Raw genomic sequence first — 27,400 nt, 5'->3', positions numbered from 1 at the left:
TACTCAACACTGCTGAAAAAGTAATTCCGATTTCAAAAGCTAGCTGAATCCCAGTGCTGCAGATACTTACATCATCTGACAGAACCTGGCTCTTGTCAGGAGAAAATGAGATCGCAATGGGCCAGGCAGTGTATGCAATGCTAAGGGCACAGGGATGCTGCTGCAGTGTTCTGTTCCTTTCTTTCAGAGTCTCACTATTTCTGCTGCTTGGCTGTCCTGTGCTCTGGGCTCAGTTATGTGACCAGCTAAAGGAGCTTGAAACCCAAAAATAGAGAGCTGTCATATTCCCAGTGCAGGAAATACAGGCATCTTATTAGAGGAGAGTGAAGTGACCAAAAACAGTGCTTCAGTTAGCAAAGCATGAGATGTGACGGGCATGTTTTCACTTGTAATACTGCACATGAAGTTCTCCCTTAGTTCAACCAATGCTTGCAGATTTTTGGGTGACAGATGCCAGCTTTACCACTCAGACATGCTTGTCTATTGAAGAATGAAGCATAAAACAGAGGAAAAGAATTTACCAGATATCTGAGGATTAAGAATTTATTTCATGCCTTTTCACTGCTATAGATTATAAGGAAATATATCCCGTTTTCTTGACGATACTGCATTAGTTATTTAATACAGTGTAACCCTGTGACAGCCTAATTTTCACAACTACAGGAATCCAATCACAAAATACTAAGAAATCCCAACTCCAGGGACAGGACTGGAGCCCTCAAGGCTCATGTTCTGCACAGTGTTAAACAACACCTTCAGTATACAGTAGAAAGTGAGACTTAAAATGATACCTGTAGGGGTTGAGGTGCTTGAAACCAATTACAAAAGAGGGAAGGCAGCAGAAAAGACAATGTTCTGAACCTGAATGAAAACCAAGACAAATTCAGAGACAGATTCAGCACAGTGTGACATACAATGGAAAAAAACTCAGGACAGAAAAAGGAATAGACATATATAGAAAACACATCTTCACTGTTGCAATCTGACCAAACTGAGTGCTTAAGAGAGATTACAACAGTGAAAATCAATTTCACCTTTTATTCCAAAAGTTTCATTTTCCTTATCATAACCAAAAAAGCAGGTAGAGACAGACTAAGCACTCACGCAGCTCCAGGACCTTTAGCAGACTTGTTACTCACGTTAATGTTGAATGAAGACTAGGTTTAAACATACAATACGTTTCTGAGGAGTCAGTGTAGTTTTCTGCTCAAGAATAATCAATAGCAGTGGCTTTTGCTTGGTAAATTTTTCAACTGAGAAATACACATTGAGGATGTGATCAAAAGACCATATAAACACGCAATACCATCGGTTCTGTAAGATCAGAGAAAGAAACATACGAGATCGTCAGCTGCTACATAAGTTCCCATCAATCAGACTTTACAATAAGATACCTTAAAAATCAGCTGAGGCAGGCTCTATAGCAGTATTAACAGTTGTATTTGAAAACTGGCACACAGTCGACGTCTGTTTTTAAACAGAAAGACAAGGGAGAAGCATTGAGGACTTCAAGAGCAGAGTTTGAGACCTTCAATTTTAATTCTAAAGATACTTTTGAACAAACACTCAAACAGTTTCTCAACATCAGTTGTCCAAAACCAACTTACATTAAAGTTATATTTTTCCAATAATAATCTAAGGCTAGTAGTAGATAAAATACTTTGATGTCCGGCTATTTCAGGACATTCTTATCAGCAAGACAGGGAAACAGAACTCAGATTAAACTACTACTATATGAATGCAAATTATCAGAAATAAGAAAAACAACAGCCTACTGTCAAAAGAGAAAGCTGGAAAGATGTAATGCAAAAATATTTTCTAGGATCACTTCCAATTCTCACTCAGTGCCTAGGTGACAAAATAAATAGAAAATATGGAATTTGGATGTCTCCCAGACTTACTGGAGAACAATATTCAATATAAAAATGTTTGCAATAAGAAGTCTAGAAAAATATTCTTTTTACTTATCAGCATTAAATGCTAAGCTCACACCATAGGCCTCAAAATTTAAGTCTGAATCAGCTACTGCAATAGATAAGACCCCAAATTTTTGACACATTGGATACTACAGCGTTCTAGCATAGCACAAGGCTATAAGCTATTCCACAGAATTTAGTTTTCTTTAGCTGCATTAGGCATTTTCCTCTACCAGCAGAAAGCATCCACTGAGAGGATTAATTAATAAATAAATACTCTCTCCCTCCAAAAACAATTCTTTACTTGATTTATTTCAGATCTCTGTTTTTTTTTCCCATGTTTCGTTTAACTTTTCCATTCAGAGATTTAGGAATAACTTTAGCAATTTAGAAGGTGAAAAAAAATACTGCCATCTCCTGGAGAAAGCCAATCTTGCAGATCTCTGAATGCATTCTGCTGTCTATCTAGCATTTCCATGCAACCTCAGGCACTTAGCAGGTTACTATCAGGCACTGCATTCAGAAATGCCAACAAAAACTGGAGTGCAATCTGCAATATACATTCTCTAGCCCAAAGTCAGTAGCAACACAAACCAGGTCTTCCCATCCACCCCAACAAATTCTACATGTGAACAGATTCTTTTCAATCAGCCCTCCTTACCATCATATGAATATCGAAGATCCACCTACATAAAAGTGGAAGAGGGACCAGAAACCAAACACAACACTTTGTTCTCACTAAATGCACAGCAGACTGAATGGAGCTGTGGGATTCCTGATCTACAGTTTTCAAATCTTTCCAGTATCATTTTGTTTTCACTGTTAAGCATCAGTAGATCCATTACTTGTTTTTCTCAACAGCCTTCAAGCAAGAGTTTCTGAGGACACAACAAATGCTCTATGAGCATACCCTAGTCAGGTAGGCATCTGTGTTCCTGGATCATTGAACAGCTCACACGACAAGAATATCAGTACATTAGAGAATATTCTATACCTACAAAGGCACATAAAAGTTTCTTCTATAACAACTTTCATCAGTATTAAAATATATATTGCTGTTATTAACAAGCAGCATTCATGACACATTATCAGTAATGATTTACAGTGGGGAGAAAAACAGCTACTTACCAAGTAATTGGGGTCACACCTGGTAACAAAGAGTCTGTGTTGTAGGTAGGCTGCAAGCTGCATTCTATAAAGGCTCATCCATTTCCTTAACAACGCTGGCTGTTGTCCTTGTGCTAGTTCTGTTTCAGAATAAATTTAAAGCTACCTTATGAATCAAGTGCTCCACCTGTTTCAGCTACTCAGGCTCTGCCTGTATACACTCCCCAGAATATATATGAAACACTACACAGCTGTTAATGCTTTAAAATTGTTCTTCTAATACCTACTAAACAGAAAATAACATTCATACTTCTCCCTATTAATTCACCTTGGAGCATGCGTACAAGTAACACGTGCCTGTATTCTTACAGTGTCAGGGAAGGAGCAGGAAAACCCACCTTATAAACACATGGCTGAGAGGCTGGTGCAAATGCAAGAATTTGGGGCTCTTTGATCATGGGGCGGTCTACTCAGCACCTGGCATGAGGTCCGCCAATGGGTATCACCTATCCCAAAGGGGGAAACAGATCCTTGCCCAAGAGGCTGGCAGGTCTTGTAGAGAGGGTTTTAAACTAGATATGAAGGGGGAAAGGGATAAAACTAGGCCCACTGGAGATAATTAGTTTGGGGGAACGGTAATGGGATTAGGGGTGAGGTGAAGGGCTCAGCTGAAGTGCATCTATGCCAAAGCATGCAGCATAGGCAACAAACAAGAATAGTTGGAAGCCATTGTGCGGCAGGCTTTGACCCCATTGTTCCATTATGGAAACATGGTGGGACTGCTTCCAGGACTAGAGTGCTGCAATGGCTGGCTGGCTCTTCTGAAAGCATTGGCAAGGAAGGAGGGGTGGCAGCATGGCTCTCTATATTAGAGAATGCTTTGATGTTACTGAGCTTGTGGGTGGGGATGATAAGGTCAAATCCCTATGGGTAAAGATCAGGGGTAGGGTTAGAGAGATTTAGGCTGGACGTTAGGAATTACTACATCTCTGAAAGAGTGGTCAGGCACTGATATGGGCTGCCCAGGGAGGTGGTGGAGTCACTGACCCTGGAGGTATTCTATGAACGTCTGGATGTTGTGTTGAGGGACATGGTTACATGAGAACTATTGGTGACAGCTGGATCGTTGGACTGGATGATCTTGTAGGTCTTTTCCAACCTTGGCCATTGTGTGTTCTTGGAAGTTTGAACCCTTTTTTTTTTTTTTTTTTTTTTTTTTTTTGAACAGAACATATCAAAAGGATGAAAAAAGAAAAAAGTCAAGCATAGAAAACAGGAAAATTTTTGAAAGTAATATGTAACTACTACTCAAGCAATTAAAGTACACTTTGTAAGAGATGTTACCTTCATCCTCTGTTTATGTGAACAGTATGAAAAATCTACAGTGGCTTTGCCTGATGTTATTTCTTATCTAAGAAGTTAATGTGATACCATGCCTTTCTCTTCTTTATACTGATTTGCTTTCTGAGCCTTCTTGAGAGCTTTAGCTGGTTAGGAACAAAAGATCCCAAAGCTAAATTTAAGATTACTTTAAAAGTACTCTCCAGAGACAAACAAACTGTTTTCCCTACACTTCTTTTATTTCATGGTATTTGGCTTGCTTTTATTCTGCAATTATATTTTAAGTTCACAGGAACATCTCACATGTCAGTGCTTTTGGACGAACATAAGTAGAGGAATTGTGGAATGTTTGGCCACTGTCCCTCAGTTTCACTTTGCAAATTATACATATTGGTGTGGCCTATGCTTATTTAAAAAAAAAAAATAATAATACAACGGACATGATATTTTAGCTCAACATTTATTTTCTGAAATAAAAAAAACAAATTTCTTACACATCATTCGATTCTTACCAAAAGAATGTTCATAAATATAACTTTTTTCTTTTTAATAAAGATCTCCATCTGCAGTTGCAATCTGGAACACTATTCATCATTTTTTAACAGATTCCACTGAAGATAAGTAAATCTGTGTTTCAGGTGCTGGAAAGTAAATGTGTCTGCAGAACTAAGAAATTCTCTCTCCAGGCACTGGCCATTTGGATGAATTAACTTTAAGAATCTAAGCACATATACAAAAGCAACCAAACTCCAGTCTTTACAGGATTCTTCAGCTGAGTTCAACATGACAAAAGCATGAAAACAGAGCAATTCACACGTGTAGTTGTCAGGATACACACTAAGAGAATACAGCGTATTTCTTCTCCAGTTCTTCAACAGAAGCATCTTTCAATCCCATGTGTTTCACATGACTGAATAGTACCTGTGTAACTGTGAAAAGAAAATCCCAATGTAAACTGTTATTTCTGTGACTGACAGTCATAATGTAAATTAGTCCAGATCTTTCCACTGAGAGTAGCAGTACTACATAGCTGAAATATGAGTATGTTTTTGTGATTATTGAGAGGGTGAAGAACAGTAGTGAAAACCTTGCTTCATTTTGATGCTCATGAATTGGCTAACACTTCTTCAAACAGCTATACAATCCTGACAACACAGATTTTATTTTACTATCTTGGCACTACAGCATTAACTGCAAAGGTAAAAGTTAAATGCCAGATGGCAAATAAAACTTACTTCAGGTTATGGTGTTAAGGCAATTCGTAAGTGGAATTGCACTTCAGTGAGTCAAATAAGTAACCTTATTTTAACTAGAGACATATAATATTATGAAAGCATAATGGTTATAAGCAAAACTTAGTTGTAGATAGCAAAATTAGCACTACTTGGTCCTAGATAAAGGTTTGGTTTTTAAGCGTTTCATTGTTACAGACAGACTGGAAACATCAGAGGAAAAAAAAAAGCCACAGTTTTAGAAAGCAGGAACTCAAGCCAATGCCTACCTAAATCATAAACCAATCTAAGCAGTGTCTTGAGAACAAGAGAAGCAGACTCAGAGGTTTAGAAAGTGGCAAAAATGAAGCAAGTCAGAATTGCCACGAAATGGTCTTAAATTGTGAAATGTTAGCTGGTACACCTAGACCTCAGATCTAAGACTTCATACAAATCCACAAACTTGTAGCACTATGGAATGACAACGTGAAATGCTAGTGAGGGCTATTTTATCAGATTAAAATGAGCTGGTATAATTGACAAAACTACGGAGAATTTAGCTGTAGCTTTTTGAGTCTCAACCAAAAGACTAAGAAAAATAACGCTTCCCACACTAACCCCTAGAACAATTAAACTATTGAACAAGACAAGTAACTAATCTTTAATACTTATTTAATGGAATAAACAACAGGAGAAGCACTGTATTTTACAGTTCTTTTGCTAAATTTGGCGGTATCATGGCCTATGTTTAAAATAATAGTGCTGAATTACTTACTTTTCTTCTCTGATTCTGACATAAACATTACTGCCATATCAAATCTTTTTAATTCAGATAGCCTTTGGAGGATTTCAAGGATGAGTGATGGCTCCTCTTTCCTGGAGAAAATTATTAGAAACATAAAAATAACTACTGCTCATTAGAAAGATTCAGTAGCTGCAAGCAATATTAAAGATGTCAGGAACAAGAAATGAAAGGATCTTTGCTTTTCATCTTTCTTGTTCATTCTTCCACTGACTAAGCAAAGAGACAAATACTCAGAAATATTCACGCAGTTATAACACAGAGCAAGAAAAGAGGAATACAGAAAAAGAAAGTAATGGACTGATGCAAACAGATTGCTCTTGAGGCACACAACAGTTTTATGATTTAATGCTTACATCTTGCCCCAAGAAGCATGACATTAGTTACTGTCATTTGTTCCCATACAGTAAATTCTTAAACTGTTAATTTTACATTCTTCTGGATAACAAGCAGTAGTAAGCAGTCACTGTCTTCACTATAAATACTAACAAGTATTTTTCTTTCATGACTTGTCTTTCTCCCTCCAGAAAAAACACCTTTAACCTCACTGCAAATAATTTAAGCTTCCTAACCTTTATAAATCGTATAACAAACATAGGACCATAACTCTTAAAAATGTCATGTTTCACACATATTACACATATATTTTCAAAGAAATTGAAGGAAATCCTACTCTTTATTTATAATTGCTTTTCTCCATAAAATGACCTGAAAATATTTTGTATGTGGGATCTCAGAGTTTAAGAGGAGTGGCACACTGTCTCAAATAGACAAAAATCAACTTTAGGAAATCAAACTAGATAGTAATTTCAAAAATAATTGCCACCTCCTTTCTTACCAGAACATCTAGGTCCAAGGAAGCAATTAAAACTCACAACGTATCACAAGCTTAGCACAGAAAAATGACTGCCTGCATTTCTTATATATAAAAAGTTGACATCGTCCAACTGTATGTGATAATGGAACACACATACAAAAAGTTACTTTGTACATGTCTAATAAACATTTGCTAGTGCTACACAGCAGAACTTTTCGAAAGACTACGTTCAATACAGGCTACTTATTTCTTAAACTCTTTTCTGAATTTTCAACATACGTTTAATTATTTCTTAATAAGAAATTAAATCATTCCAACTCCATAAGCCCAAAGAGAAATAACTCTGCAAGAGCAAATGTAAGGAGAAGGGAGAAAACAAGCAAACAAAAAAACAACATAGAGTAGAAAGAAATGAAAGACAAAGGAGAAATCAAGCTTACTCAATGTAGAAGTCATGTAGAATTCTCATTATCTGGTTGAACAAGTCTGGATCTAGGGATTTCTGGAACAGTTTTGGATAAATCGAAGGCTCTATTTGCTTTGGAAAAATCAAAAAGGTGTCATGTTAAGGAAAAAAGAAAACACAGCAGTTCAGTCATGAGAATAAGAAATGAGAGTCTTTTGGATGTTTTAGGCAATGTTAGAAGTGCATACATGGGAAAAATAAATTAAAAAATTACTGTTGTATATTTTGACTTCCAACATTACTTTTGCATGTCTTTATTTTATCTTGAGAAATTATTGCTAAATTCTTTAAAAAAGGATTTTAAGCAATTTTTTTAAACCAAAATATATATAAGCAGAAACAAACGTTAACAAATCAATGCGTTTCACATATTTGTTCACTTTAAAAACAATATCGCTCTAATTAACCTAGAAGCATTAATTTGAGACATAAAAATTTAACATGGCTACTAATGTATTCAAGAGCTTATAGACTTAAAACAAGACAGGTTATATACAGAGACTGTGCTCTGAGGCAAATGAAAGGGCAGGCACACAAGAACTATTCAAAACTGGACCACGATATCTATTAAACATACTTAGAGAAAGGGATTACTGTACCTCATTCAGACAACCTAACATTGCTACCCATTTCACCTATGCCTGCACCGTTGCCTCAATGTTAAAGAAACTGTCACTCACTACTACAGTTCATACCTTCAGGTACAAGTACATTTTTTCTGGGCACTCTTTCAACTTCCTGAAATCAGATTCAAGCTGGAAAGAATTTGCAGGAATGGCAGGGACTGGAGATGCAGATCTAAATGATGTTTTGCTTTCTCTATCTATCTGTTTGTTCACAGATGGATGCAATACTGATGAAATTCCTTTGACACCAGCAGGAAGCCTGCAGAAAGATGTTGAAATATGTAATCTATAAAACATTTACAGAAGTTTTTGAAGTGCAACCTAACTGGAGACCTTTGAAATCTTGAAAGATCTGCGATACGTTAATCTGTAAAATTAAGATGAAAAAAAGCTATAAAAGTAAAAATTTAAGTAACATAAAATAAAACACCTATAAGAAAAAAAACAACATTCAATATACAAAAGATTTACACTCATTTAATCTTTTCAAACACAAATATACTCAGCAGTTCCCTATTTTTTTGGTAATAACTGATAGAATTCTATAACATAAAAAACGCAAACACAGCTGCAGAAAATACTACATTTTCTGCAATTTCATAATGCAAAATAATATCTGTATGTCTTGGTTCTGGCAGGAATAGTTAATTTTCTTCGCAGCAGCTGATACAGTGCTAAAACATATTTAAGGTAAAAACAATAATACACTAATGTTCCAGTTGTACAGCGCTGAAAACTTTTCAGCATGTGCTGTCCTGCCAGTGAGGAGGGTGGAGGTGCACAAGGAGCTGGAAAAAACACAGCAAGGACAGTTGACCCAAATCAGCCAAAAGGATATACGTGAAGATATATTTATATCCCATACTTTGTCAGGTAAGTAAATCTGTATTTTCAGCAATTTACTTTTTCCTTCAACACCTCACAGTAAATCAGTCTGACCCAGCTGAAAATGCAAGGGGAAATGGTTCCCACAGAAGTCTTCAATCAGGATTCCGTGAAAGATATTAATGCAATGAGATAACAATGGTGCATATGCACTTTTCTTAAGCAGACAAGCAGAGTTTCAACACTTAGTTGGGATAGCTGTCTCTAGGCTTCAGCCAGACTGTCTATCTAACACAATGAAACACAGGAACCATGAGCAAAGCCAAAGTTATCAGCTGTCTGCTATGAGGAAGAAAGGATACCATCTCCCGTTCCTTTTCTCTCAATCAACTGGCTTGCAAAGAACGTTGCAACTCTACTTAAGAATACACTTTGAATTGTTAAAATATAAATCATTGTTAGGAAAGAAAGCACACATGGAAGAAAAGACAGCATAAAGGAAAATACTATAAAGGTATTCATATTCTAAAAAAAAAAAAAAAAAAAAAAAAAAGAAAAAAAAAGAACACTTACCAGTCGTTCATCTGACACTGCACAGGTCGTATTTGCTTCAATTACTATGCATTCAATGAGGCAGATGTGTAAGAACTGCATGTTTCTCTTAACACTTTTTAAATTCCAATTCTCCAAATTACATTCTATACTCATCACAGGTAGAAATCTCACAATGAAGATTATATTTCAACTACATTTACCTATTTAAAGGAGGATCAGAAATTTTATACTTACTGGGGTGACGACACATCTGTGATTTCTTCGATTTTCAATTGCTTTGCTTTTGGAATGTCCATTGAAGTTAACTGATTGTCCTCATCTAGATGCTCTGTTGTTTCAATATTCACTGAATTCTCCCAGTTATGAACTAAAGAAGAAGAGCTGAAGAAATCACTACTCAGCATGTCATCATCAACTTCTTCAATGGCTATTCTCCGCAAAGGCTTCTAAACAGAACACATACTTGATGTCACATGCATAGAATTTACATCAGTGCAAACAGAGGCCTGGATAAACTGCTAGGTCTAATTTTAAACAATCCCATGACAGTCAATTTCATCTGCGTTGGTACACATGGAAGACTTTCAATAACGATAAATTTCCTTCAAAAAAGAAAGCTTCAGGGTGTACAAAGGAACGTGTATTACACGATCATTTCTCCCTCAGTAAAACCAATGTACCCTTACTCTAGAGAATCTCAGAATCTGCACTGTCTCTCCAATAAAAACAAACAACAAAACCATATCCATTATGGTGACAGCTGCCTCCCATTAAGAAGGTTGAACTAGCCAGGATAGCTTGTATATTGACCAATGATCAAATGTATATTGACCAGTGATCAAACTTCGCAATTTAGCTGAACAAAGAAGCAACCATCAACATAAACCTTACCTCTCAACTTAAAATTTTGAGATTATAAATATTACTAACTCAGGCCTCCTGGCTGACCAAGTTGTATACATCACAAGGCAGTTAATCCTACCACTGGAGGGTATTCCAAGTAAATAAACTGCTTCAGCTTATTCCATCTCTGCACGATCGCCATAATTTCTGAGCATCACCTAACACCACATTCATAAGTCCTATGAGTCACTAATTAATGGAACTTTGGAATTACTGAGCTGAATATATAGTCTAAATTGTTGTACAAATATAGGTGCAAACATACAAACAGTTAAACATTCAGCAATTTAGGCTTCCATAAATGTCAGGTTTCCATCCATTTCTAAAACAGTAACACTGCAAGCTTTCCTAGCAGTTTGCAAACTGCTACAAGTCACGTAAGTTGTCTGTTGCCCAATTATGAGATGGCATATTGTCAAAGCAAATTGCATGAGTGCCTTCTGGATATGAGGAAAGAAGTTATATTTCTTCTGTGGGGAGTATAAAGAACACAGATGATTAATCTGTACCTGTTCTACCTTATCAGAACTAGAAAGAAAAAAAAGCAACCTGGTATTGCCTCTTAATTTAGCAGACAAACTGAGAACTTCATAAAATCACCTACTGTACTTCAGCTGCTACATAATAAATTCTTCTGGGCTTCTAAGGATAAAAGTATCTGATTACAGAGAGCATATATCAAAGAAAGGTACCACAATAATTATACATTTTCTATCAAAACTAACCGCATACTTTGAACACGTTTTGTATTTACTTAAAAACACAGACTATGTGCCTATATCATATTGTCATACGTAACTCATTAATCTGACTATAACCATTGATAATTCATACTTTAGAAATACTGTTTCTTCAAAAATAGCATCCAGATATATGACAGTATATGAGGATGAAACTGATGGCTCAAACTTATTGCAGTAACCCTGTGTGATATCAACATATGAGACAAGTAGGTAATATACCCTATTGCTATAGGAACTGAATACAGCTGTTGAAAAGGAAGAAGAAGTTTATCTGGAGCTTTCTCAAGTCTGCAATTAAACGTGAGACTCAACTGCTTCCCCTTCGCTCTGCTAACTACGATGTTAGATATAAATCCAGGAGAAGGTTGTGAGGTTGCCTCCCCATTTCATAGTACTGATATATGCATACACCATGCTTCCTGTGCAGCACTTTTTACATTCTGGCTACTACTGAACACACACAGAGAACTGCAGAAATTACATTTTTGATAAAAAATATCAAAAATAGTCAATCTTTGAACTTTAAGCTGTCCACACGCACAACATATCTACGAGAAGACATACAAAAGCAAAAACTGTATTTTAACTTAAACTCTACTTTTCCCATCATTATAGACAGCAATTCACAAAAGCAAAAACAAACAAAACAAAACACCATCAAAAAACACCTAACTTACTGTTGATCTCTGATTTAATGGATTATGAATGAGTTTCACTACATTTTTTATTTCGGATTCTTTTATCAATTCTGGAGGATATTCTTCATGACATGACTGTTCTTTCTCAGCTAATTCCTGGGGAAAAACAAACAAACAAACAACCAAAACGTACAATAAGCAGTCCACAAAGATTAAATTAAACAAACAAAAAAAAAAAATCCGAAAGAATTATGCTAAAATTTACATAATAAAGAATGAAAGCACTTATTCTAGGTTTACTGGTATACATACATTCCTTATTTTAGTGAGTTCATTTATTGCTTGTTTATTTCCAGGTTCCAGCTTCAAAACAGCTTCAAAATCTGAGGAAAAAATAACGAAATAATCTGAGCGAAAACTCCAGGCAATTTACAAAGTACTCCTAGCAAATTATTAAGCTTTCTGTTTCTTTTTATGACCATAAATTAAAGACAGGTAAGTAATCCCAACATTTGTACCATAATTTTGCTTCCAACACATTTTTGAAACTATTTCTGACTATTTATAAATAGCAATAGTTGTAATTTCACACAAACCTGTTTTCCTATCACATAAATATCAGAACACTAAAGTTGTATACATACTCAATTTAAAAAACAAACAAACAAACAAACAAACAACCATCCATCTCAACTTTTGTACTGATAACCTCAATTAGTCAGAAATGGTAATTGCTATCAGAAGATTAAAAAAAAAAAAACAAACAACCAAACAAAAAACACTCAATCTCGTTCCATTTATCTACGTTGTCTTCTTATCTCCACCTACCCATCACACTCAGGCTAATTCAAAGTCATACCTTGCATAGCTTCTTTTAGCTTTCCAAGAGCAACTCTTGCAGCTCCTCTTCTAGCAAAAGCTTTAGAGTAAGATGCATCCAACAGAAGAGCTTGTGTACAGTCATTTTCTGCCTCTTCATATCTCAGCAAAAGAACAGTACAAAATTAATAATCAGCTTCAAAAGCAGCTATCAGTTTCAGCAGAAGAGACAGTTATTCAAAACAGTGAAAACATGAAGACCCTAATTATCACAGATAATTAAAGATAAATACAAATCACTGGGACAAAATGTAAAACAAAAACAAAGCAAGTAATAAGGGGCATATGATTTTTGATACCATTAAGAATAATTTAGTATAGCCTTCTATTACGGTCATTTGCTTTCGTTGTAAGATAAAATTTCCTCATTACAGTTATGTTTGACTATGACTTCATTACGTGCATATTATTTTCATTTATTCCTCCCCTCTCCTCTTTCAATTTATCATTAAATTTGTGGAAATAGTATTTTCTGCATTTCTCATCAATTGTAGACGTTTTTGAGAGTATCAACAAGCTTTTGTTGCATTTCCTGGGTCCTCATTTCAAAAATGTGAAGATCCATGACACTCTGATATCTTAAAAAGTCAGTTTTTCTGCTTGGTCATTTAGTTAAAGTATTATTTTCTCTAATTCACTGAGATTATTTGCACTGTAATGTCTTCCACAGCCTCAACCCTAAATTGCAAATCTTATGTCACAGAAATAGCGTGTAACTTATTTTATAAACATAGAATTTAATATCAGCACATTATCTCTACACAGTCAGCCGTACCACATCAGAAGAGATCACCAACAAAATATTCAGATCTCCACTTTCCATGCTATCAGTTTAAAAGGACTACACTTTCATCTCAAATGAGATGAGAAAGTCAAAACAAAAAAAGTAGTATTTGACAACTTTAAAAATGGTGATATGGAATTTCTCTCATTTGGTATAAAGCATTTCCTACTGTTAATGGATTATTTCAGTAAAGAGTAATTAAAATTAAATACGTTGTATGTACATGTCTTCATTACTAGCATTAGAGAAATATTTTAAAAGATGACTCTTCTCTGAAAAAGCTCCTATTCAACCAAGTTAGAACCTACTTATTTATTCAGTGCAATATTTAGTAGCTGACTGGTTTGTTTTTTTTTTAAAAAATAATCAGTAAAGACTAAGCTAGGGGTATGCTCTTGGAAGAAGATAAATATGTAGAATTTTACATGTGAAAGAATGAAAAAAAAATTAAAAGTTATTTAGTTTTTGCTATAATTTCAAATGGATGACGTTTTATTTTCTCAGAACTTCTTTCCTGTGAGATACATTTGAAGATCACACATTCAGTTGTTTTCTTTAAAAAAAAATCCTTTACTGCTTTCAGCATGATTTAGACTGAATAATAGGAAGATTTGGAGTGACTGTAATGAAACTTGGGTGAAAATCATTATTTCTTCTGATTCACAGAAAAAAGCAACAGTATGGTGCATACAATCCTACTTACTTCTGTATCTTGAGATAGGCCATGGCTCTGTTAGCTGGCAGAAGTGCATTGGTGCCATCTGCTGCTATACCACGTGTATAACATTCTATAGCAGCCTCATACTTTCCTTCTTTGAAATAACCATTACCCTGTCATATTTATAAGAAAAAGTAACATTGAGCAAGATGCAGTGCAATTGGCTTTTCTTAGACAAGGTCACAATATCAAGATGACAAACAATACACAGGTTAAAGCAGGCATTTGTGGTCTGCTTATTTTTATACAATCTGTGCAGACAGACTACAAAAATCTACTTTTCCAGTACTTCAAGGACTAAAGCAAAAATGCTACATGTACAGTTTGAAGTGATTAGGGGCATACATTAGGTAGATAAAAGGAACAGGTGACAGTAAAGAAATCTTAGTTTAGTGAAGTGCAGCATAGCAGAGTTGAATGACTGCCGGCTGTGACTGGCAACACTGAACTTGTCAAGTATGAATTGCAACCTTTCCTTTTTTTGATAGTGAAAAGAATGGTAGTGGAGATGACAGTTCTTTACTCTTGATGAGCAGAACAAGCCACTCCCTACTGAAAGTTAATAACATAAAGGGTGTTGAGGCACTGCAAAAGGCTGCTGGGACAAGTTGTGGATACCCCATCCCTGGATGCACTCAAGGCCAGGTCAGATGGGGCCCAGGGCAACCTGACCCCAAGGCAGGGGGTTGGAACTACGTGATCTTTAAGGTCTCTTCCAACCTAAGCCACTGTATGATTTATTTATTAATGTGGCATTGTTTTTTTATCCTACCTACAAAAATGTATGCTGTAATTTTTTTTTCCCTACAGTGCATACCAACCACCCTGTATTTAGGAAATTCAGGACAAAATGAAGTTTAAATTTGCACATTTGTGTGATTAATAGCACAAAACAACATTTTACTCTGCTAGTTCATCTGTCCGATCAGAAGATGCAACTTACCAAATCTTTTTCTGTAACAGCCTTCTGCTTGAGCTGCTCTTCTTCAATGCACCTTCTCTCATTGTCTGTTAATTCTGATTTGACTACTTCTTCAAACTCTTTTTGTTTTGAGCTTTCAGATGATAGAGCCTGCAAAGGTATCGTTGTTTTTCAGTATGCATTTCCCTCACTTATGCATTTTCAGAACAGAAGTTAGAGTATTTCCAAACTGTAAAAGTCAGCCAAGCATTGTAACACTAGTTCAACTTACAGTAAGAGCACAAATTGAAGAGATCATTCTAAACTGTTTTTGAAATTGCATTCCTATGTGGGCTTCTGAATAGGAATATTACTTGGTAAATAAAAGGAATATAATTTCGGAGACATATTCCAAAATCACATGTCACTTATTTCTTCAATTATTGGAGATTCTGGGTCTTCATTTTGAAATGAAATTTTCAAAGAATTTTCAAGACTACAATTAAAGAGGTAATGTTAGGTCATCTTCTGTTTTACTAAGTTCATCACAATCAACATTCTTTCCCTCTTATCGAAGAGGGCGCAGAATATTCTGTTCCACTAGGCTTAAACTCACTTTCTAGTTTGGCACAGCAACCAGTGGAACTATAGGCAGGATAGGCACTTAGGCTTTAATCTATAGACAGGAGGATATGTAATGTCTCTCATGTGTACTGCTACTTTGTACCAAAATGCTATGCATGACTTAAAAGAAAAAACAAGAACATTAACACAAGAGGTTGAAAAACCCCAATGGAAGATGATAAAGCCACAGAGCTTGCTGTGACAGCTCAGTCCTAATCTGCCAACCCAGCATTACAACAACTTACACATGCACTCCAAAATTAGATGTAATTCAGTTACAAATTTCGACCTCAGTGATCTTCAAATGTTAATAAAAGCCTGTGCAATTTTGTTGAATTTGGTTCTTGTTATAAGTTAATAACGATATAAAGTGAACAGGATGAATTAATTTATGTTAGAATATATCAATCGTATTACCTGTTCTATTTTCTTCAGTTCATTTTTTGCTTCAAAGTTGTTGGCATCCAGCTCTAAAACTTTTTCATAATCTATCAGAAAATCAGAAAACAATACTTCAGGCAGGAATTAGAGGTTAGCAGCGAAAGCATAAAATAAAATTCCTTTGGGATAAAGTTTTAGTTACCTAAAAACCCAGATACTGCAAACCATGAGATATTCAAAGATATTTAGTGCCGAAGTATCACGTAAGTATTGACAACTACAGCAATTATTTGGACTCGCAGCTTGAACTTTACCTTGAAATAAAGATGTGGTATGGTTTATTATTATTTTTTTTAAAAGGAAATGAAACCTAAATTCCTGTACCAAATATGCATGTCATATAAACTTTTGCCAAGCACACAGGTGAATACTGTATGTTTTTTAAGGAATATGTTGAAAACCCACCTTCTTTAGCACCTTGAAAATTTTTCAAAGCAAAACGAGCAGCCCCTCTTCTGGCATAAGCCTTTGTATAATTTTTATCTAAAGCAAGTGCTAAATTGCAATCAGATTCTGCAACAGAAAACCTAGCAAAGACATGAATGAGTTAGTTTGCACGCATTTAGATAAAAAAAAAAAACCAAAACATTAGGAAGATACTTTAAAACTTTACAGGCTCTTTCTAAAGTGAGAATCTTGCAGGCTTCTGAAGAGACACAGCACAAGTATTTAAACAACTTCTGATTCAGAATACATCAAATCAAGAAAGGAAAGAAGATGACAACCTACTGCAACAAAGAATATAACCAACTCCCTCATACCCTTTCTTCTCTGAAAAGAAATTAGAGTTTTAGAAACAGAGCTGATAGAAGCTGAAAAGTAAACTAGATGATAAAGCCACACAACTGAGGGTAGCACGTCAAAGAAAAAAATATGATTTAACAATAAAATTTTTACTTTTTCATTCTATAAAAAGCAGATGCTCTGTTTGTAGGCAGTACTGGATTGAATGGATCAGAATGCATCCCTTTAGTGTAGCACTTTATAGCTTCATCAAAGTTTCCTTGTTTAAAGTATTTGTTACCCTGTGAATAGAAATAAAGGAGTAATCTTAGCAAATTATTGCAGATATATTAATTTTTGATTAAAAAAAAATATGTCAATACTTGTATTTTAGAATGTTTTTAATATCTCTCAGAAAATATTGCTTTACTATGAAATAATTATTGTAACTAAAATAGCAGTTTGATTCATGCAGGAATTCTATAAAGCATTCAAATTTCTTAATATAAGAACAACACCAATATATTGACTGTTATTAACTGTACATTAAATAGAACATGCCATCATTAGTGATGATTACTTTAAATGCTTTAAATGCTGAAACAATGGGCCAGAAATGGGCCAGAAAAAAGACTTCAAAAAAATCTGAAAAGCAGGCAGATTCCAGTCTTATCTCAGTGAGCAATCTTTAAGAAGCAATTATAACAGCTCCTGTGTTTAAGTTATTTTTTCATAGATAATTTGTAGATAGTAAACACTGGTATTAACCTTTTCCTTCTCTGCAAGAGCCTTTTCTTTATCTATATGAATTCCATCTTCTTCAGAGTCTGATTCTGGAGATACAGAATCATGAGTACTATCGTCTTTATCAAGTTCTTCCAGTATTTTATCCTGAAAATAGATAAAATAAACCATTATCTTTATAATAACTTCAAAACACAAAATAAATCAGGTAATACTTTAGGAAAATGAATTTCATCTGTTTAAGAATCTCTACCACTAAATCCTCTTCATTGAGAAGTATTCCACACTCCACAAAAAAACCCTCTAACTTCTAACACCAACAGCAGTGTTTAGTGTCATATTATACTAGAATTATAATTTTTTAATAGACCTATTGTTAAAACACTTTTTGCTCCCTGAAAGTCAAATGCAATCTGCCGGATGAGAGCAGAGAGCGAAAGAACTATAGCATTTCTCATTATTCCAATGCATAATCCTTTGTAGGGAAAAAGCTATTTTCTTTGTCCGTAAAATCTCCTGTAAAGTAGGATTCTGACCTCTAAATGTAACTCTCAGCACTATTAGAAAATCTGAGTTAAAAACAAAATCAACTAGGGACAAAAAAAGAAAGCAAACCATGTTAAACAAGCAATTACTCTAACTCACCACATCGAGTTTTCCCCAAGCTTCATAATCATAAGACTTGATCTTGTTTTTCTTGTTTTCCTCAGTGGTTGTCTTTGATGGGACTTTACTTTTGCTTTTCTTCTTTTTCTTAAAAGTTTTGTTTCGAATGGGTGGTAAATTCTACATTGAAATAAGTACTTTATTATAAAAGAAACAGAGATACAAAAGTTGCTTGTACTGAATAATCTGTAGTACCTATATGTACGCATAGGTATCCCCATCTACTGCCTACTTTTATTTCATAAATCCATCAAGAAAGCTGTTGTCAGGAATTCTACAAGAAATTCTACAAAAAAAGATAGCGAGCATAAATCTTTCAATATATAGCAATAACAAGTATTACATGCACGATATAATGCTGAGTTTTAGAAGACAACTTTCTGCAAAGTATCACTGATTAATACATTAACAGTGCACAATAAATAAGTAATACTGATGCTGCTAACAGAAATACTGTATTAGATCTATCAGGAACTGATTAAACATTTATTGGCCCCAAGCATTCATGACCTCCAGGCTACAGATTCAAAGCTGAGTTAGCAGAATAATTTGCAGCGGGATCCTCCATCTACTTCAAATGAAGAACAAATCAGCTCTTACCATCTACTCGTATTTTAATTCAGAACATAATTTGATGAAGTTAACTGTGTTCTCTGAAATAAGACATCTGCAAAACAAGTATGCTTTTACAGCATAAACACTGACATATCTAATAAATAAATAATAATAATAACAAGTCCACTGATTTTACCTCTTCTGGGACACCACTCTGTTTCCTTAATTCAGAATCAACTTCTTTAATATCCTTTTCCCAGCTCTCCAATTCTCTCATAAAATCCTGCAGTTCTTCAGCATTTTGCTTTATCTGCAGCTGAAGCTCCAGTGCTTTATTTGATGCAGTCATTGTAACCTACCAAAATACAAGAGATCTTCCTAAGGAGAATTTGTAAGCACGTACTGAAGGAAGCTAGCAACTTCAAAACAAAGAAATCTGACTTAATTGGTAGGCATGCTTCTCAAATAGCATGGCAAAAGCTTTAAATATAAAGAAACTAAGAAACAGTTAAATACGTTTGTGAAAACAAGAAGTCAATATATTATTTAGATTAAATATAACAGAAAATAAGTCATGCACTCCTACTTAAGAATAAGTTATGAGATTTAGTAGGTCAAGAAAAATCCAGGAAATGATGATGCAGTCATCTTAGTTTAAAGCAATTTCTGGAGCATTTCCCAGAAGACAGAACGAGGAAAACAATCAACATGTTCACACTAAGACTCAATTACAGATTACAGATCTATACACTACTTTATACCCGAGTAGAAACAACACGAGTGACAAGCCAACGCTGAAACACACTTTCTGACAACATACGCATGCTTAAATACGAGTACTTTTTTCCCCACCCCGAGGCGGCTCTCACTACCTCCGTCCCGTTACCGAGCGAATAAAGAAAGCAGCACGGCTCGGAAGGCACCTGTGAGAACAGCGGCTCTGGGTTCTGCAGCCTGCCGCCATCTCCCCACCTTCTCAGAGAAGCAGCACCGGGTGCCGCCCACCCGCCCGTCACACTGCCCACCATCCCCACACGGGTGCCAAGGAGATGCGGCCGGGCGGGCTACAGGCCCCCACCGCACGAAAGCAGGCTGGAGCAACCGCCACACCGCCTACACGCACGAAAGGAGACCCCGCTCGTCTCACCCCGGCCCGCCCTTCACTCCACTGCCCACCTCAACCTCACCCGCACCGCCTGCTGCTGCACAGCCCGATCTCCTCCCAGGCCGCAGCGCGACGGCGCTCCGACGGCGCCGCGGCAACGGACAGCGCATGCGCGCGAGAAGACGCCTCACTTCCGCTCCTGGCCCGCAGCCGCGGACACCGCTTGGCCACGCCCCCACGTCACGTGGCTGGAAGCGGGCCCAGCGATTGGCGCCGCCGGCACAGCCGCCCTTTGCCCCGCAGTCGAGGACGGTGACTGGCAGGAGCGAGGAGGTGGTGAGCGGCCATGGAGGACGGGGAGTCTGCTTCGCCGCCTGGTGCTGACGGTGGGGAGGAGGAGGATGACTTCGGATACCGGCTTTTCCCCGATCGCAAGAAGGAGCCGCAGAGCTTCCTGGTTCGCAGCCTCTTCACCTTCCACAACAGGTGCCAGTTGATGCTGAGGATGACTCTGGAGACGAGTAAGCTCTCCCCTGGGTCGCGAGGTCTCCAGCCGCCCCGCAGGGCTGCCCGCCGCCAGGTGCCGGGCGCTGCTTCTGGAGAGCTGCGGCGGCAGGACGGGGCCTCGGCAGCCGCGGGGTTTGGGAGTTCCCATTTAGGACTTGATTCTCACTCTGTTATGTTGTCTGCAAAGACCTTGTCCGCTATCTTCATGCCTGCTACTTATAAAATGACAGTCAGAGGTGACTTCACTTCTCAATAGCTTTGAGCGCGCTGCTTTGCATAGCCTGAGCTCTGGCACTGAGGTGTCAGTGATTGCCTGAAGGTTGAATACTGCAAAGCAAAAATTTGTGTATGCAGTGCATTCTTTCTGTCATTACGGTCTTTATATTCTGATTGTAGATGACTTTCAAAACTTTTGTCTAGTGAAATTGACTGCAGCAATGTTTTTCTAGATCCGTATGCCCAACTGCTTATTGCGGCCATGAAGCAGTCTGGCTGGTATGTAAACTACTTCATCCTGTTCTGTGTAGTTACATCTTCATTGCAGGGGATTAGCAGGCTTTCTCAAGTTCTTCTCAAACTTTGTTTGTACCTTTTAGCACTGTTTTCAACGATCGACACTTTTCTTGTGAAAACTGTGATGGCTGTGTCAGCGGAGGTTTTGATTCTGCCACTTCTCAGGTAGGCACTGAACTAGATATTGTCAATGCAGAACATTCAAGCAGGAGGGAAATCAACGTTTTACCCAGGTGGATGGTGATAGGACAAGGGGGAACTATTTTAAACAAAGAGAAGGGAGATTTAGTTTAGATGTCGGGGAGAAATTTACCCAGAGAAGTTTGGATGCCTCTTCCCTGGAGGTGTTTATGGCCAGATCGGTTGGGGCTCTGGGGAACCTGATCTAGTACCTGATTTAATGACTGGCAACCCTGCCTGCGGCAGCGGTGGCTGGAACTAGATGATCTATAGGGTTTCTTTCTAAACCAAGCCGTTCTATGACCTTTTAGAGGACTACAGGTTTTTTAATGTTTTCTTCCTTAATGAAAAAATGTACTGATATCTGAGTTACGGTCATGAAAACAAGGCATGTGAAAGTTGTTCTCCAATATTGAACTTGCATTGCTAGTATATTGATGGGGCTACTAATGTTGAAAAATGATGACCTAAAGAGTCTGTATGCTGTAGATTTTATGCAGCAGGTCTCTAAGAAGTGAAGGAGATGTTGAAACTTGATGAAAAAGCTACCTGTATCTCTTCTGCAGATTGTTCTGTGTCAGAACAACATTCGCCACCAGTCCCATATGAACCGAGTGGTTGCGCATGAATTGATACATGCTTTTGATCACTGCCGTGCTCATGTTGACTGGTTCAAAAATGTCAAACATTTGGCCTGCTCAGAGGTAAGTTCAAATGACTCTGATGTTATCACTGAATTCATTGCTGATTGTCGCTAGGGTCAATTAGACATCCTGTTATATTAATTTGATTTAGTTATTGCTCTTGAGGTATTTTGTTCTTTCTATCTGGTCAGCCTAACCAGTTTTCGTACAGAGAACAAACCTTTTGTTTTCACAAATAGTGGTAAGTCAGTGTTATACTAAATAGAATGTAGTCCCTGTGGGGGGAAGTGTAGCAAGGTGTGGTTATTTCCAAATGAGAATAGTTTGAGATTAGAATACATTCACATTTTAATTGAATATTTGTACTGTTTTTTTTTCCTCTCCTACAGTTTTTTGTTTGCTGAGAACTGTGCTAACTTGCTTTTCATTTAGACTTTTTGTCTTCCATAGCATGCAATTTTTGATTGTAATGTTGCTAGTTGCACATTTTGCACTGTATATATAATAGTGCAGTATTGTTTATATAGAACTGCTTATTCCTATATGTGGTACATGACTGGGCTTGATCTTGCTCTTTTTGAGACTGTTCTCTCCAGTTCTTTTGATACTTATTTTATATTATTATAGTGTTTCCAAGTTTTATTTAGTCAATATTTTAATTTTTCCATTTCATATTTTCTCTGTACTTGTTTTCACTGTGGTGTGTATTTGTTTTCACTTAATTTTAGGGAATTTAGTTTTGTCTGTGCTTTTTAACTCAGGAGTTAGTGTGTGGAACAGTTGACAGACAGAAGAAATTGTACTGCGTAGGACAAGAGAGTTAACAAGCTAAAGAAGATGTACTCATTTAAATGTGTCTATTTCTAAAGAGCTTGGGTTACTGCTATGCTAGATATTGCAGGTGGTAGTCATTCAAAGGTGCCTGCTTTTCTTCCAGACTCCTTCATCAGTTTCTAAAATAGATGCTTTTAGGGTTAACTTAATTTTGTTATGTAGGAGTCTACATTTGTTTTCAGCTCATTCGTTTAAGCATTGAGAATAGGTGAACTTTAATCCTCAGAGAAACCTGCAGGCTGTGTAGTATTACTCTGTAATCCACTGGAGTGGAATGAGCAGTTAAAAAGGGTATTCTGTACTTAGCAAATTGAAAAGGAATATTTTCTGCCCTCAGCCACCAGGAAGAAAAAAATTAGTTACTTTTTTATAAACTTTGTACTTCCATGCTTTTCTTATCTTGCGGCTTTTTTGTTTCCCTCAATAGATTCGAGCTGCTAATCTCAGTGGAGACTGTACACTGATGAATGAAATAGCTAGGTTTAAATTTGGACTGAAAGGACATCATCAGGTAAAGACTGTAGATATTAATGTCTTCTGATTAACAAATGAGCCTTCTTTACCAGTTTGGTATCTGCCTCCTTTTGTAGCTAAAAATGTCACAGAAAGAAGTAGATGGGAGGAATAATTGCATGCATCAGTACAGGCTGGGGGATGAGCTGCTGGAGGGGAGCTCTGCGGAGAGGGACCTGGGTGTCCTGGTGGACAACAGGTTGGCCATGAGCCAGCAGTGTGCCCTTGTGGCCAAAAAGGCCAATGGCTTACTGGGGTGCATTAAAAAGAGCGTGGCCAGCAGGTCGAGGGAGGTGATCCTCCCCCTCTACTCTGCCCTGGTAAGACCTCATCTGGAGTACTGCGTCCAGTTCTGGGCTCCCAGTACAAAAAAGACAAGGATCTCTTGGAAAGAGTCCAGCGGAGGGCCACAGAGATGGTGAAGGGCCTGGAGCATCTCTCCTATGAGGAAAGGCTGCGTGAACTGGGTCTGTTCAGCCTTGAGAAAAGACGACTGAGAGGGGACCTGATCCAGGTTTATAAATATCTGAGGTGTGGGGGCCATAGTGGTGAGGCCAGTCTCTTTTCAGCAGTACATGGAAACAGGACAAGAGGAAACAGACATAAGCTGCAGTGTAGGAAGTTCCGCACGAATGTGTGCAAGAACTTCTTTACAGTGAGAGTGACGGAGCACTGCAACAGGCTGCCCAGGGAGGTTGTGGAGTCTCCTTCTCTGGAGATATTTTAAAATATCTTCAGTCACTTCAGTTTCTTCAGTCACTTCTCGCAGGCCATATTCTCCAAGTCCTTCACAAGCCTTGTTGCCCTTCTTTGGACCTGCTTCAGCATCTCAATGTTCTTTCTGTACTGAGGTGCCCAAAACTGAACACAGTACTCAAGGTGAGGCCTCACCAGTGCCAAGTGCAGGGGCAGGATAACTTCCCTAGTCCTGCTCACCACACCATTCCTGATACAAGCCAGGATGCCACTGGACTTTTTGGCCACCTGAGCACACTGCTGGCTCGTATTCAGCTGACTGTCCATCAGTACACCAAGGTCCCTTTCCATCAGGCAGCTTTCCAGCCACTCCTCCCCAAGCCTGTAGGGTTGCCTGGGGTTGTTGTGACCAAAATGCAGGACCTTACACTTGGCCCTATTGAAACTCATGCAGTTTGCCATGGCCTATTGATCCAGTCTGTCCAGGTTCCTCTGTAGTGCCTTTCTTCCCTTAGACAGCAACTTGGTCTTGTCTGCAAACTTATTGAGGGTGCACTCAATCCTCTCATCAAGATTATTAATTTAAAACAATTTCTTAATTATTTTTGTTAGAGTGAAATACCAGAATACTTAGTCATATTCTAAAGCATTGCCACTGACAGTGGGTGGTTAATAAAAACTAAACAAAAACAGGATTCACAGGAAATGTAACAGGATTACTTCACCTACTCCAAAAGGTTAAAACTTTTAAGGGTTTGAAAATTGGAGGAAAAGATTGCAATGGGTTTAAATAATCACGTGTCACCCAATGCTGCCGATGACAAGCAGATTGTTTTAGAGATCTTTGGAAGAATGACAGCTGGTTACTGTAAATCTTTAATTTAGATTTATAATTACATAAAGATTTATAATTACATAAAATGTTAGCAGTCAGCATTGGTTGTTATCTACAATTTCTGTCACTTAGTGTAGCTTACACTTAACATACAGTTTCTAGAATTCTTAGTCACACAGGTTTTTTCAGTCACCTGGACCCTCTGCAGATTGGGTCAGATTCTTGTTAATCAGCATGTAATGCACTAATCATAACCTAACCTCTGACTAAACAAACGTGAGCCACTCACTCAGTCCTCTGAAATGAAGATGAGGCACCAGAGGAGTCATAGATTTGATCTTACAGCAGCAGTTCTGGTTTGGGTCCCACTTGGTGCTTGCTGCTGCTTGATTTTACAGTTTCCAGTTCTGTGTCCCAAATCCAAGTGCTCTTTGTGCTTCCGTATTATGTGAGGGGTGTAACCACATCCTTATCGTGACCCAGCACCTGGGCCTTGATAATGCAAAAGGACTTTACCCTGTGAATGGACATTCTCACACTATGATGCCAGAGAGGGGGAGAGGTAAGGGGGAAGAGTGGTACATGGCCAGCCCACTTGCAATTGTGAATGTTTGCCATATTGTTGGTTACAGTAACCATATTACCAGGGTTAGGGAGCAAAGTTGCACCAGTGCTTCTTGAAGGAATTAATTTTTTTAATAATAAAGATTACAGGTTTAGTCCCAAAGTCCTTAGTCTTGTTTATTCCAGAGCAGCAATATGCTGGCTCCAGCATTTGTAGCTGGAGATGCTTATGTTATTCTTATCTTTTAGTATACAAACTGTGTAAGCAAAAGTAGGCATAAAGAAACATATCAAAACAAAGGCTAATAGAGGAATTGTTCCTTTTTATGTTTTAGAGAATTTCAATTGGAAAAGTACTAATTGGTATTTATGTCTGTTTATTTTTGACATATTTTGTGCACAAGTCAAATTATACACATATTCAATACCCACAGCAAATCTAAAATTTTATTTTTTCCTGTTAAATGGAATATCATTTTCTTTTCTGAAGGTTTATGTACGCAATGGAAAACTAAAATACATAGTCAAAACAGAATTGAAAACTACATATTTTAATGCTTAGTGGAGACATTGCTTGACTTTTCTGTGATAAAAATCATTGTGCGTGTAGTATAAGTTAGTACTTGACAAAATCTTTTTTGAGGAAAAAAGAATGTATTCTGTTTTTTCAAGTAATGACAGATTTTCTTTATCTGATTTTCATTTTAGACCTGTGTGCGAGACAGAGCAATTCGCTCCATTCTGGCTGTAAGAAAAGTTAGCAGAGAGACTGCAGAAAAAGCTGTGGATGAGGTTTTTGATGCCTGCTTCAATGATCTGGAACCATTTGGGAGAATCCCGCACAGTAAAACAGATGCAAAACGTGCTTATAAAGACTTCCTGAATCGAGATCGCTACACTGCTAATTTGTAAAGGAAAAACATGAAAAACTATGTTAATAACTGGCAGTTCTGTAACATCTGGAGTTACAGTCTACACACACAGTGCTGGTGGAAAGGGGCAGTTCTTTTGAATGTATCAATTCATTTTGTAAGTTTTTTCCAGGAGCCATCTCCTGTTGAGGTAAACAAAGTAAATGAACTAAACTAAAAATACTGTCTTTCCTCACTTGTTCCGGCAAGGTCATTTAGTATATCAAATTACTTGGCAAATAATAATCTGTGTATTTCAGTGCACATTTAATTCAGTTATTGAATAAATTGTTTCATAAAATCTTCAGTTTTCCAACATCTTTGATACATAGTCATAAATTTGATTATGGTTATCATCCTGTTTGAAAAATTGGGTATGTAACTACAGCTCTATATGTCTATTTAACAGCTGAAGCTAAATCCAAAATGATCCACTGTGTATATCTGTCAGTCTTTGAGCATCTCTGAAATCACTGGAATTCCACCTTGTCTGATGTCAGTTGTAACATACAACCCTTTTACATATTAGAAATTTGAAAACAGTCAAATTACCAGGCTTACCAGATCAAACCTACAACCTGGATAAGCATTATTAAAAGAGTCTCCATCAATCAGTCTTACACAAAAAGTTTGTGTGACTTCCTACTCTAAGGCAGGTAAGCTCATCTCTTCATCTGAGAAAGGCAGAAGCTCCTAACTTCACCTTAAATCTTAGAGAAGTTGTCTCATTCTGCATTTATTTCCAAATGCAGGGTATTATATTAATTGTCTCGCACCCTAGAAAGCAGTATTTTCTTCCTTTTCTTGAAATAAGAAATAAGAGTCTACCACAAGTACAGTACAGTTCACTGAAAGAATGGAGATATGGCTCCTCAGTCAAAGGTCTTGCTGGTATAGCTGCTAGAAGAAGTTACTGGGTCAAGACTGAAGTGTCATACTTAGGGACCTAAAGTATCAAACAGTCCTCTGATTATTATTGTTTCATACTGATTGCCAAATATCTTAGGCCTTCAACTTGAAGAGAGTGGATTTGTTTATTTATTTATTTATTTATACTGGTAGTATTAGTTCTCCTCAATGGAATTGCTGAGATTGGAAAACTGATGGAGGCTA

At 37.2% G+C, this 27,400-nt stretch overlaps 2 protein-coding genes across 7 annotated transcripts; one reads left to right on the top strand and one right to left on the bottom strand.

Moving 5' to 3' along the window:
* Positions 1 to 4,805: 4,805 nt before the first annotated feature.
* Positions 4,806 to 20,287, bottom strand: RPAP3 (RNA polymerase II associated protein 3). Of its 5 annotated transcripts, none has more exons than XM_052669187.1 (17): positions 20,173 to 20,287; positions 19,182 to 19,340; positions 18,410 to 18,550; positions 17,789 to 17,911; positions 17,195 to 17,322; positions 16,703 to 16,824; positions 16,274 to 16,344; positions 15,275 to 15,403; positions 14,317 to 14,444; positions 12,810 to 12,931; positions 12,263 to 12,333; positions 11,990 to 12,106; positions 9,901 to 10,112; positions 8,356 to 8,545; positions 7,635 to 7,732; positions 6,351 to 6,451; positions 4,806 to 5,293 (listed from the first exon to the last, which is right to left on the bottom strand). In XM_052669187.1, exons 2-17 carry the CDS (start codon positions 19,332 to 19,334, stop codon positions 5,202 to 5,204), a joined length of 1,998 nt encoding a protein of 665 aa, XP_052525147.1. In that variant the 5' UTR covers positions 19,335 to 19,340; positions 20,173 to 20,287; the 3' UTR covers positions 4,806 to 5,201. The 5 variants fall into 5 exon arrangements, 4 of the variants coding, with proteins under 4 accessions (XP_052525147.1, XP_052525146.1, XP_052525148.1 ...); XM_052669186.1 differs by having other exon boundaries at positions 20,162 to 20,264; XM_052669188.1 differs by lacking the exon at positions 20,173 to 20,287 and adding an exon at positions 20,133 to 20,154.
* Positions 20,288 to 20,300: 13 nt separating this feature from the next.
* On the top strand, positions 20,301 to 26,588 carry ATP23 (ATP23 metallopeptidase and ATP synthase assembly factor homolog). Of its 2 annotated transcripts, none has more exons than XM_052669200.1 (6): positions 20,301 to 20,576; positions 21,047 to 21,092; positions 21,194 to 21,275; positions 21,857 to 21,994; positions 23,196 to 23,279; positions 26,085 to 26,588. In XM_052669200.1, exons 1-6 carry the CDS (start codon positions 20,492 to 20,494, stop codon positions 26,286 to 26,288), a joined length of 639 nt encoding a protein of 212 aa, XP_052525160.1. In that variant the 5' UTR covers positions 20,301 to 20,491; the 3' UTR covers positions 26,289 to 26,588. The 2 variants fall into 2 exon arrangements, with proteins under 2 accessions (XP_052525160.1, XP_052525159.1); XM_052669199.1 differs by having other exon boundaries at positions 20,374 to 20,611.
* The last annotated feature ends 812 nt before the right edge of the window (positions 26,589 to 27,400 follow it).

This window comes from Tympanuchus pallidicinctus, unplaced genomic scaffold (genome assembly GCF_026119805.1).
Source record: "Tympanuchus pallidicinctus isolate F22 unplaced genomic scaffold, pur_lepc_1.0 scaffold8, whole genome shotgun sequence".
NCBI classification, from domain to species: domain Eukaryota; kingdom Metazoa; phylum Chordata; class Aves; order Galliformes; family Phasianidae; genus Tympanuchus; species Tympanuchus pallidicinctus.
This window is presented reverse-complemented; position numbering and strand designations above follow the sequence as displayed.